The 13,316-nt window shown below is 35.9% G+C and overlaps 1 protein-coding gene across 2 annotated transcripts in view; it reads left to right on the plus strand.

Moving 5' to 3' along the window:
• The first annotated feature begins 1,407 nt into the window (after positions 1 to 1,407).
• Positions 1,408 to 13,316, plus strand: part of tbx15 (T-box transcription factor 15) — a 20,596-nt gene continuing 8,687 nt past the window's right edge. Inside the window, exons 1-4 of one of the 2 annotated variants that reach the window (XM_052564728.1) lie at positions 1,408 to 1,892; positions 5,928 to 6,135; positions 8,804 to 8,905; positions 11,539 to 11,710. In XM_052564728.1, the coding sequence (XP_052420688.1) occupies positions 1,691 to 1,892; positions 5,928 to 6,135; positions 8,804 to 8,905; positions 11,539 to 11,710 (684 nt within the window). In that variant the 5' untranslated portion in view covers positions 1,408 to 1,690. Of the gene's footprint in view, positions 1,893 to 2,732; positions 2,880 to 5,927; positions 6,136 to 8,803; positions 8,906 to 11,538; positions 11,711 to 13,316 lie in introns of those variants that run through there. The other variant, XM_052564729.1, reaches the window with a different exon arrangement.

Consider the following 13,316-nt stretch of genomic DNA (forward strand, 5'->3'; position numbering starts at 1 on the left):
TATCTGTACTAGTAGTTTTACGTGTCTTAATTTGACATTTTATGTGTAAATATTTATTTACGTTATATTAAATAGTTAGGCTATTAACTTGTTTTTAATGCTGAATGTGCTTTTATTAAATCGGCTTTAGAGTTTGTTATTTCATTATTTTTATTATTTTGCTATTTACCGTTAATTAAACTTTAATTATTGTTCGTTGTTTTTTTTCCCACACAATAAGCAAAACATTATAAATAAGCTTAATATTAATCAATTTAGCATAGTCATTGTCTGAGCACTTACGTTTTAGTAGCCTAATATTTAATATCATTAGGCTAAAGTAATATGCTGTTAATTGTTTGGTAATAATCTTGATTAAAAAGCTTGAAACAATTAGTATGATTTAATACCCTATTTATTTTTTATAAAGATTCTCATTTTAACGTGCCATTTATCCTATTGCTTTAAGTTATCAGTCTACACTGCGAAGATAAAACTTCAGTTTTCCAATTTTATTCTAATTTGAACCAACAACAGATTCCGGGAGGCAACAGAACTCGTGTTAATATGCTCTTGACACTTTTATATGAAGCTTAATTACAACAGTATTCCTCTGCAAATTTCATAGAAAGCCTACACATGCATTCACTTACTTTGATTACAGTGAAATGTAACATTTGTTTTTAACAAAGTAGTCTCGTTGCTTATCATAAAGGCGACACAATGTGATGATATTTTATTATGCAAAGGCAATCTGTATTCATAAAAACGGTTGGATTCAGTTTTGTGAAGTATACAATAAATCTTTAAGGGAAAGCTATATGAAAAGCACCTATAAAGTCTTAGAACAGAAGGTGTAGCTTACTTGTGGTATTTATCAAGTTTGATATTAACCAAATAGGCTTTAGTTAAAACGGAAAATGCAGTCAAGTTTAACCAGACATGTCATTTACGGAAAAAAAGGAAAATAGAAATTTTACGCGTGCAAATTGTTAAGCAGCACTTTTAAAGGTCAAATAGGTTGCTTAATTTTCAAATGACCCACCGGGACGTATGACAAAAACGTAATATTGTAAGTAAAATATTGTTTAAAAAACATTTAGCGCGTAGCTAATGATACGAACTAACAGCGGATAGATTTTTTCGCCAAAGGAACATAACCAAATGTTTTCCGAACAGATAGCAACTTTATCTGCTTGTTAAATCAAACAAGGTTAATTCACTGTAAGATGGCCATCTCCAAATTCCAGCTTAGTTTCTCCACCATGCTTGTGATTTCCCTCTTCTTCCATTGGACGACATATTTTGGCTCTTTCCCTTCCTGCGCTTCCCATTGGTCGTGCTGGACTTGACAAACACTGAGAGGGTTGCCCCTAACGCTTCGAAAAAAGTTTTCCAGAAGTGAATATCAATCAGAGAGGACTCGACGACAGAAAAAGAGACGTGGAGAAGTTGGACGGAGACTCAAAACATCGAGATATATTAACAAACTATCTTCTCGGACAAGGTATTGAGCCAAAGTCTCTTCATTGGGAATGGGTTCTTTTATTTTTAAGCCTTTAAAGGGCATAAATTAGACTTGGGTTTGGATTACCGTCGTCACCGGAGACCTAAATCCACCCGTTATAAACATTTTGCGTGAGCGGCATTCCTGTGCCTGCAGCCTGGACGGAGTTTCTATTTCTTCTCCGTTGGATTTGCAGTGGGAGAGATGAGTGACAGGAGACGATCCGCTGCTGCTCTGAGTTCACGAGCGCACGCCTTTTCGGTTGAAGCCCTGATCGGGACAAACAAGAAGCGGAAGCTCCGGGGCTGGGAAGAAAAGGAACTGGAGCTGTCTATGGAGAACCTCGCGAGCAACGGACAATTGGGAGACGGCGAGGATCCTGCTAATTGTCTGGACATCGACCCGGGTTAGTGCGTGGTTACATGGCAAACTGAACTGCCATGCACTCAGTTAACATCCCATATAACATTTGACCGCATTTGCAGATTAAAGTTTAACCCTGGAATAAAATGTTTCAGCTATAGGCCTATGCAGTGAGCCCAAATGTCACTTTAATTCACTAAATCAATATTATAAATTATATTTTTATTGTTAAATTACTTTGCACAAACTAGTTAAAGCTATGATGTTATTTTGGTGAAATGTAAATTTAATGTCATGTTTTTTTTTAAAGAAATCCAAAAGAAAGTCTTCAAGTAGGCTACAATAATTCATGACAGACAAATGGGCTAGTGTTGGAAAACCACAGATTTAATTTTAAAGTACAAAATTCCTTTCTACAATAGAACATCTTCAACTCGTGATTTATTCATCGAGAAAAGGAACGGTGTTTTAATTCCGACTAGAAGCAAGTTAATTAATACAAATGTAGTGGTGGGTTAAATTTAGGGTAGCCTAATCCATACGGTCAAATCTTGCTCTTGTGTATTATTAGGGCAAAAGAAGAATATGCCTTTATACAAATTATTTGGACATATGAACGATCAGTTTTTAAATTATTCCATGTAGGTGTCAGTTTGTGCCTGTTATGCCCGTCTCCAGATCTCCTAAAAAGATAAGCGCTCTTGTGAGTTCACGCTTGCAGGCGCTCGCGCACATGTGTGTGTGTGTGTGTTTCTTGGTTTCATCGCTGTAGTTCAACTGTTGCAACGTTAGTCATCACTTCATTAGTCTCGCTTCAGAAGCATTTGCCATTAGGCAGACCATTAAGTCCCACACAACAGGCTGCTGACTGATCATTCTGTACATATTCTGATATAGCCCTCTATTGACGCTGGATTGACTATTCGCCTCATTTAAAAAAATAATAGTGAGCACAGATAGACCGAAGTTAGTTCGGCAATTCTGAAACCGAGGAGCAACATTTTTCAGACGAGGACGACAATTGCGACAGGTGAGTAGGCCTATGCTTATAACAAAAATTATAATTTTATATTTTTAAAAAGGAAAACTGACAGACAGCTTTTAGTACGTTACTTTTAAATAATAAACAATATTTGATTTGATTTCTTTGAGATTCCTCTTTTTGGGCCAACAGGTCACAGCAGGCCTCCATGTGCACAGATAACAGACTGTATTCGTACTAAACCAACAATAACAGCAGAAATAATGAAACGTCATTTTTTCACGTCGAACTGTAAACCACTGTTGCAATTAAACGGAAATCCCAAGTAGGTCTATAATAAGCCTTCCTTTAGGTAGCTATTCTGTAATATAATGACACTTAGCCTATACAGGCTGGATGGTAAGTCCAGGTCATCTATGCATTTTAAATAAAATATATGAATTATTTAACAAAGCATTTAACTTAACTGCGCAATGTTCATGTTCTCATGGCCAAACAGATTCCAGAACATATTTTTTGCTACACGACCCCCAAAAAAGATAACACTGGATTGTGTCATTTAATTAAGCGGCGCAATAATTTAAATTAATCTAAATAATTTAAATTAATCTTGTTATCTTGTCCCAAGCGCATGCCCACAGATAGACTTCTCATCTCTCAGAGGCTGATATATTCAGACAAGGATGACTCGATTCTGGATTTGAGTCAGTTTTCTGCTTCCTTTTGGGTGAACACAAATGGAAACATTTCTACAACTTTGAACAACAGGAGTTCTACGTAGATCCCATCTTGATTCAATTACTGAGAAAAAATATTTAACTAGCCTATAAACTTTATTTTATTTAGCCTATTTTATTATTAAATGCATTTCAAGGTCTCATAGACGTAGGCGTTTTAGCGAAGCAGGTAAGGCGCAAATCAACAACAGGCTTTTATATTTTTTATTGTAAATCGTAAAACTTTATAAATTAGAAGTAATATCCATATAATATAATACATTTTTACATCATATTTTATATAGACCTAGCTAGCCTAGGTATTATTCAGCACATCACTGACAGTTCAATGTCATATGAGTTTAGCTTTGCTTATTGTGCTTTTCGTAAGACGTTTTGCAATAAATAATCAAATTCAGTAATGCGCTGTTTACTTGAATCATACTTTAGATAAAGCGTAGACATGGTTTTATGTGTGATACAAACCAAATATTAATAGTAAGAGTCTGGTCAATGATGTTTAATGAAACTAAATCAGTAAAACTATGATTTGAGTTTTGTATCTGTACATACTTAATGACGCCTTCAAATTGTTCAATAAATATTTAGTGAAAAGGCCTACTCCTAAAGTCTGCCCTCATGTTAAGTAAGCGTTTTGTATATGGCGTTCCTTCGGTGTCATTTAAACCATCATATTTTTACCCCTCGCTTGCATAATTCCCAGAGAGCCGGAGTCAAAATGAAAGACGACAGATGTGTACATTTAAAAGGAGTCTTAATCTTTATTTTTATTACCTCCCTCTTACATGAGACTGAAGGAAGTCCAGCGGAAACAGGTGGTTCTGTTCCTGGTGGATTGGGTTACGCTGCAATTTCATGCTTAGTTCGCCTCTGTCCCAAGAAAAAATTAGGTCATACACAACTAATTCAAGCTCTATACGGAGAAATGAATTTGCTGATGTGAAAGTAGTGTGCAGCAGTATCAACGGGCAGATGAAGCGAATCTGCTATTATTAGGATATAATAACCTACACATAGTAATGTTTTGTATTGTGTGAACTCCGAGACATTTGAATGACACAGACTCCATTTTTACGCATTCACTGTGCAGTCATAAATTACAGAACACGTTTGTTCGAAGTAACCTAAATGAACTGCAGGATAGTTGGCTGATTAGTCAGCATTGTCCTTGTTAAAGGTGAAGTTTTTATATTTGTCACTCTCTTATTGTGAAACGATCCGTTATAGTTTGACGTGTTCAGCCGACGCTGGCAGTCTGCAGTCTGTTGTGTTATGTAGTAACTCTGGCAGAGGGTATAGACTTGTGGAATGGCTCAGTGACAGCAGGTCAGAAACGACAGCACATAGACGGGTTTGGATGGAGTTGAGGACATGCCTGAGAGATCGTGTGAAAGAGACGATGGGCTTCATTACTGTAATTACGCTGATTGAATCTCTCATAAGGTTGATGAAAAGTCTGTCTCGGGCTCTAGGGCCTCAGAGGGTTCTGTGCGCGGGGTGCTGGTGGTTTGGCCAGGGCTGCTGGCCAGTCTCTGCTGCTTATCATTTGCATGACATAGGTCTACACCGCCAAAACAATCCGGCTCATTTCAGTAACCTTTGTAAGTTTTGTAGACACCTGAATAATAAAATCTGTAGATAATTTAACCACAGTACATCGACTTCTTGTGAGTTTTCAGTGTAATTAATTTAGCCTAAGGCCTCACAAAGCGTATCTCTCCTTGTGTATTTAATCTTATTAGGATATTCAAATGCCTTAACATGGTAAATCAAATGAGTTTGATGTGGTAGTTCTAATGATAATTTTGTTTTAAAACGTTACACAAAAATTAGTTAGTTTTAAAGGGTTGTTTTTTTCTGCATGATTGTCAGCTATGTTTCCCCAAAACATGAAATCAATCAAGAATGAGGTCATAAAGATCAAAAAGAGCTTTGAAATAACTTTTTTATTGACAAATTCGTTTAGGCTATAAATATAATTTATAACCAACTATCTTCTATTCGTTCTGTGAATTTTATTTTTGGTGATTAGGCTACTTTTCAGCCGATTTATAGTCAGTTGGGGATAATTTCATTAGTCTTTAAACCCGTGTCCAAAATCATCACACGCCATGTATTTTCAGAAAACACTAAGAAATATTCTAGAGCCAAGGTGAATCAGATTTTCCGCTTTATTTATTTTGCTGAATTTTTTCATTTAACATTGAAAGGCTGCAATCCATGATAGTCTGAGCGAATCCAAGTCGTTATTCTTTACGGCTGCAGGTGATCTGGTTCTACCGCTCAATATCGTCAACAGGCCTCCCGAGGCCTCCTTCGTGCTGCCGGCGTTAATAATGATTTTACTTATTCGTTTTAGATTCAGAGGCCAGCCCGGGCTCCGACGGCGAGGGTCTGGCGGAGAGGACATCGTGCTCGTTCGGTTCCCCGGCGGACCTGACCCCCACCGCCTGCGACCCCTCGCCCTCAGCCTCCATGGAGGAGATCCAGGTGGAGCTGCAGTGCGCTGACCTGTGGAAACGCTTCCACGACATCGGCACAGAAATGATCATCACAAAGGCAGGAAGGTAAACCTTTTATGAAATGTAAAAAAATCTAATGTATAGAGGAGAAGTTCAACATAGTGGATCAGACAGTGGCAGCATATTTCAAAATATTTTCTGGTATAGCCTAGGTCTTAGCTATGTTTAACCAAATTTAAACAAACATGATCTTGTGGAACGTGGAACCAAAGCTCTTGAAGATATGATAAACAATGCTGGATCACTATGGCGCTCTCTTTTTTGTCCGACTATTATAAAAAATATTGAATAATATGAACGGAACTACTTTGGATGCACCTTCTACGTGACGAACATGTTGTTGGATTTTGAATTTATGGTTTGAAATACAATAAATGTCTAATTAATCGGCTGGAATTATTGACAATGGAATTTTGTAGCTATTAAAAAAGTATTAAAGTAAAAGTATTTTGGATAATATTTTATTAACATCTATTTTAATAATAATAATAATAATAATAATAATAATAATAAATTAATAATAAAACAAAAATGTGACGAATAGGCTATTTAGATTTAAATGAGTGTGGCATAAACAACATGCTTGAAGGCATTTTTTGTTTGTTATCAGTCAGATTAAACTGTGAAACGAACCTTTGGGTCAAGGTAATTAAGTGTATTATTATTATTATTATTATTGTAAAACACGTATCTTTTTATTTACTTTTTATAAGTTTGATTATGAAAGGCTATTCATGACACAAAATGAACTATAGCCTATTTACAAATTTTAACCTTAAAAACATATTTGAAGACTCTTTTGGTTTGTTTAAATATGAACAGACATTTTTATTTTCACTCAAATAAAGGTGCAAGGAAAGTATTTTTAGTAGCCTACGTATTATTCAGTTGCTTTTTCGAAAATGTATTAAACCATTAAAGATTAAACAAATAATACATTTCAATACTAGTTATTTGATTTATTTAAATCTTTTGTTCATCCTTTTTATCATCTCGGACGCATAACGTAGCACAGGCTACTCTCTTTTTTCTTTTTGACACGCGCAAATGATCTCAGGGCAGGCGATTGTTTGGCAAAGGGATGTGGCTGCGCACGGGGACTGAAAACATGAAAACTCTGTTTTGTGGGCGCTAATGTGTTACACATGGGGGCAGAAGTACCTAATCACAAACCACAACATGGCGAAATACGGTAGGGCTACTTTGCTACTTAGCCTTATAACAGGACAACAACAACTGTTTCTAATTAATACATTTGAAATATGCTTTTCGTTTTCTTGCTCTTTTGGGCGTCAATTACAGCCCAAACCGAGCATATAACTTAACCTAAACAGTTCACAGTAAGACCTTTCGCCCCTTTTTTTCTCGGCGGGATTGCCAGGTATTTCCGTGCCGTTTTTACACTTTATGATCAAACCAACATGAAAACATGTCTCCATTTATTGGTGTAATTCCTTGTCTTAAAACACAGGGTGAACTTCTACTTAATAATACTCCCAGATTGCACTGGATGGCTGTAACAGTAGAGTTTATTAATAGCTAGAAGTCCATGTTGTGGCTTAGGTAAGTCACCTTAGAAAGAAAAAATAGACACACCTTGTTATTTACCCCTCAGATTACGGAGAATAAAGCGTTTCCAATGTTTTAGGAAAAAGAACAGTAACGAATAGCTAGAATAAACACAGAAATAAAAAGCAACAAGAAACCATTTTTATTTCTTAAAAAAAAATAACTTTTGAATTATACAGTTAGCATTAGAAAGGTTTGTTGAAACTATTAAAATTTCTCACTCAATAAATAGCTTAGCTATTGCTTGGGCCTACACGACATGATGTTTTCATCATCAATAGACTCTTTCTTCTGATTCTATGCGCTGCTGCAATAAATCCCCAATGTAGCAATTTTCGTTGGAACAATAAACAGTTTTGTTTTCTCCAGAACTATTCATCAAACAAAGTAACTCGTGTCCAAACTATTTAACAATTTTATACTATAGGCTCCTCATTTGTATGTTTTGTAAAAAAAATAGGTCCTGAAATAATTACTCTGATTTTAAGGCGAGACTGGATGAATAGCCGCGTGTATTTTAGGCCCCTGCTAATAATAACCCTATAAATTTAGAGGTGTAGGGGGTGCGGTGAGAGACCAGACACTTTCCTCTCATTATGAACAAAGAGATTTATGACGTTTAAATGAAAAGACAAAGAAGTTGCTTTTGAAGTGTAAAATTAAGAATTAGCTAAAAATGTCTGGTTAGGCATGAGTCACGTTTTTAAATATGACCCTTTTGTTCAGTTTTAGTTTGTTTGAACTATTTTATAGATATTTTTATTTTAGTTCTTTGATTAGGTTACTCTGCTTTTCTAGCTTTCATATCTTTTTGTATCTTTTTATTTTATTTTTAATTGATCAAAATATCCTGCCACTATTTTCTAATGGCCAACAAGACAATATTAACACTTTCAATAGATGAAAATAATTAATTAATTTATTTTGTATGCTTGTTTTGGTGTTATTGTATTTATTTAATATTACAGACATCACTGTAACACACTATTCTTATTTAAATAATTAAATTAATTGGCTTGTTTACATTTTGTGTATTATTATTATTATTATCTTTTTTAGCATTTTTAGATCATCTTTCGATATTTGTCAATTCCATTGTTAAACTTGTTAGTTAAACATGCAATTACAATCTGTTCTGTTGCAGGAGAATGTTCCCTGCTATGAGAGTTAAAATCGTGGGACTGGATCCACATCAGCAGTATTACATCGCCATGGACATTGTACCTGTGGACAACAAGAGATACAGGTAAGCACTGCTTCAGAGAGTATGTAGCGCGGTTAGCATGCAGTGAGAAAGGCAGAAAATAACTAAATGAACTGGAAATTTGTCTATAAACTGGTAAGCTGATCCCCCTTGAAATAGGGTGGGAGATTTACATGAATAAGCAACACTGACGGCAACCCTGACAGAGTTGCCGTATCAGCATTGAAGGTGGTGTAGTGTGTCCCTGTGATTTTGCTCTCACCATGACAACTTTCCATCACACATGCTTACAGACAAGCTTTATTTGAATGCAGCTAAAGCCTGCGTGTACGGATTGCAGTAGTGCACTTGTCCTATCCATAATTACATGTGCCTTGTTACAAACTTGTTAAGTCTTCCCAAATTAAGTTGATTTTTATTTAATAGTAATTAATAAAGACCTAATGACCAACATAGTATTGTTTAGCTCAACTTGTTTCTTCCTACGATCACCATAAATCCAGAAACGCATCTGATTTTTGTTTGTATTCAGTGAAACTATTTGAGTTGTGTTTATGCTTTAGTCCCACACGCTGATGTCTGAGAACAGAACTGGAAACGGCTGAAATCTGTACTCTGTTTCAGGGGATTAGAAGCAAACGGAGGATATATTTTTCATTAGTCATACATCAGTGAAACACATTTAAATAAAATGTGTTTCTGTTTTTCAAAACTTTAAAAGTATGCTACAGTTTACGCAGCAACCCCAAAATGTTCTCATAGTTTCCTTATTTTGTTTTTTGAAATAAACACAAGAAACATTGTGGATGTTACTGTATTAATTACACTGTGACCCTTAAGTGGACAGCGCAATAATCCTCCTGTTCAATTATATTTAGATTAATGTATGCATTTACTGAAAATAAAACCACAGCCATTCGAGGATTGGCCTTGAAGACAACCATTTAGAGCCCCCAAATATCATGGAGGATTTTAGAAGCCAAAAGATCTTGTAAAATTAAATAGGATTTTCTTCCTGGCTGGGGAATTTACCACAAGGCTTTGCAAACGGAGCAAAGAGCTGTCACTGGAATGCCTCATGTGTCTCGAGGGCTCGGGTCTGGAAACGCAGCCTTTATTGGAATTTACTCACTTTACTTAGGCGCACTGCCCTTTTCAAGGGACATAGAGTTTATACTAGACTTGTTAAATCTTTCTTTACGTGTTACTTGAATTACTTTGCTCTTTAATGTGGCTATTTGGTAAGGCCTATATCTGAGAGAAGAAGTAGGAAAATACAGAGCGGCTCAGATTTTCAGATTTCTCTTGCAGGCACTCTCTAGCTAATGCATTCACAAATATCCTGTGTGCGCTAGCTGCTTTTCCTCCTTTTACTTTTCTCCATCTAGGTGTTGCCCTGTTTGTCTCTTATTTTTTTTCTTTGTCCAGCTGTCAACTTCAGGCATGCCCATCTTTTTCCTCTTCCGTCTTTTTTTCCAAACAATAAACGCACATGGTGCTAACTCAACTTGATGTAAACGCAGTGCACATGCTCTGATCCACACTTCAGAGTATCACTTACTCTGTCAGTAAAGTAACCCAATATATAACTTGGTCTATTTGCTGCTGTGTCATGTGCATAAGAAAGCGCACAAGCATTTCTGAACTGTGCAGAAAAAAAATCTTCCTCTTTTGTTTCTGCATCAGTCTTAAGGGTTCTTACAATTATAATAACCTCATTTATGCTCTTTTTTTTCTTCATCTAAATGTATGTAAATGCTTTTGCATACAGTGTACCGCATGTGCTAAATATTGCTGGACTCTAATGGGCAGCCGCTCCACCATCTGTCCAAAAAAGGTGTCACATAAAGTTGGATCTTTATTGATTGTGCTAGTGCCAGATGGCAGATTTATGAAAGATGAAAGAGGGCTAATCAAATTTCCAGTCCTTTTTGGTCTTAGGTTTCCCTTTTCTTTAACACTTTCCCTGCTACATAGAGCATAACCCTAAACAGGACTCCAAACAGGAAATTACAAAAATGCCTGGCACTATATGCGCATGTGTGCATAGGACGAACAACGTGTGAGTGTTTTGCTAAAGCACACATTTTGTATGGATGAAAATGGCCTTTATCTATTTAACTTTAGATCAACAGATGAAAGTGCATGAACACAAATGCATGGCATGCACATTCATGTGCGCAGTAGTGGGGTGCTCTGGGAGAGAATAAGACAGACACGGAGGATGTTTAATGCTGCCAAGCAATAACAAAAGGGGCCAAATGAGAATTTAGTTCATGTTTGAGAGCTGGATGATGACTTTGGCAGAGGCGTTGCAGTTAAGCACTTTCAACTGTGCGCATGGCCAGAACTAAAGGCATCCAGCTGGAAATGCCCTGCAAACAACTCTTTAGCAGTGCCCACATGTATCAGAACCTTTTCAATGCTTTCCATTAATTATGTTCATGTAAACATACTTTACCTTTTAGCATGGGTTAGCATTTTACAATAGTCTGAAAAATAAAGTTCAATAGGATATTTAGTTTATCTTGAATTTGCATGGTCTGTTAGAAGTGTTTTGAACAATCAGAAGTTGGATTGTATGAGTGCATGAGTCATTTTTGGTATTGTTAACAACATTGACTCATAGGCCACCGGAACAGAGCATCATGGCAATTATATGCTCATTTTTGCAGGTATGTGTATCACAGCTCTAAGTGGATGGTGGCAGGAAATGCGGATTCGCCAGTGCCGCCCAGGGCCTACATCCACCCGGATTCACTGGCTTCAGGAGACACCTGGATGAGACAAGTGATCAGCTTTGACAAACTCAAACTCACCAATAATGAGCTGGATGATCAAGGCCATGTGAGTGCACACTTTAATACAGTTAACGTAATGCTGATGTCATTGTATATACATACCCTAGCATTCAAAAGCTCAATTTTATTTAATTATTTTTTAAAGAATTGAATACTTTATTCACCGCTTAATATGTTACACATTAAACTGATGAAATGTGCCTATAAATACATTTATTAGGATTTATATTTCAAATAAATGTTGTTCTTTTGAACTTTCTATTCATCAGACAATCGAGAAAAATATGTGTCATGGTTTTCAACACTGATAATAAGAAATGTTTCTTGAGCACCAAATCAGCATATTAGAATGATTTCTGAAATATAATGTGACACTGAAGACTGGAATAATGACTGCTGAAATTTTTTATTTGCTTTGCAATCACAGGAATAAATTACATTTTCAGATATATTATTTTAAACTGTAACAATATTTCACATTTGTTTAATAAAAGTAAAAAAAAAAAAAGGTTTTGATGAGTACAAGATACTTTAAAATCATACAACCTCAGATTATATTTTTGATTCCTAATATAAAGTAAAAGCCACCAACACATTGTACTACAAAAATTTTTTTTTTGCTATATTTGCTTATTAAATGTATGCGTTTGAGTGAGGAGATGTTGCATAGACCTGCTTATCCACATCACTGTATTCATAAAACACTAGTTGATTACAACCCCCCATCTCCCCAAAAGACATCTGTATATTCTCTCAAGCAAGAAAATCATTATTCAGTGTATTCTCTGAAGAACTGGCAAAACTGGAAAAAGATTGATTTTATTGTTCTTGACTGATATTCCCAATGCGTCTGTGCTGAATACAGCTGAATACATATGGAATGTATGCACATGTTATTGTTTGGAAATACATGCATTTCCCCCCTCCGACATATATGAATTGTTTTCAAGTATGTTCTTCGAAACTTTGGCTTTTGTGTCACTGCTGGAGTGCGACTTTCTTGTGCCTGGCTCTGGTCTGAGGCATTGTACTACAGGAGTGAGTGCACAGGGATGATTTTATTACCAGACCATCAGAAGACACTCTCATCCCCAGCACACTTTGTTAGGTTGTCATGGTTATGTATTGTTCAGTGACAGTGAGAAATGGGGTGATACATCCCGCTCTGTCCAGAATAATGAGACCCACAAGAAAAATGTGCTTAATTTGCTCAGTATGGTTTTAAAGGCTTAGCCCTCATGTTTTCTTTCAATGTTTTCTCATGTTTTGAGCTTGACTGTTCGTTCTTTATGAAAAACTAGTGTTTAAATGTAAAAATAAAATTAATAAGTTGATATATAGTTGATATATTATAATTGATAGTATGCATGTATTGATATAGACCTTACAAAACCCAGTTGGCAGATATTATTCAAACTCAATCCTTCTGTTAACATACGATAGATGTGGAGATAAGTGATTGTTTTGCAGTGTAGTTTTTTTTTTCTTGGGGTTTCTAAGCTAATGTAATTCTTCATTTAATTGAATGTAATCAGTTTTAAAATGGAAAATGGAAAATTTACTCCCAGTTAGGACTACATTATTAGTTTTCATTGACCACAACCAGAAGTGATCTCGAATTCACATCAAGCGCTGTAGCATGAATAATTCTC

Source organism: Carassius gibelio, chromosome B9, assembly GCF_023724105.1.
Source record: "Carassius gibelio isolate Cgi1373 ecotype wild population from Czech Republic chromosome B9, carGib1.2-hapl.c, whole genome shotgun sequence".
NCBI lineage: Eukaryota > Metazoa > Chordata > Actinopteri > Cypriniformes > Cyprinidae > Carassius > Carassius gibelio.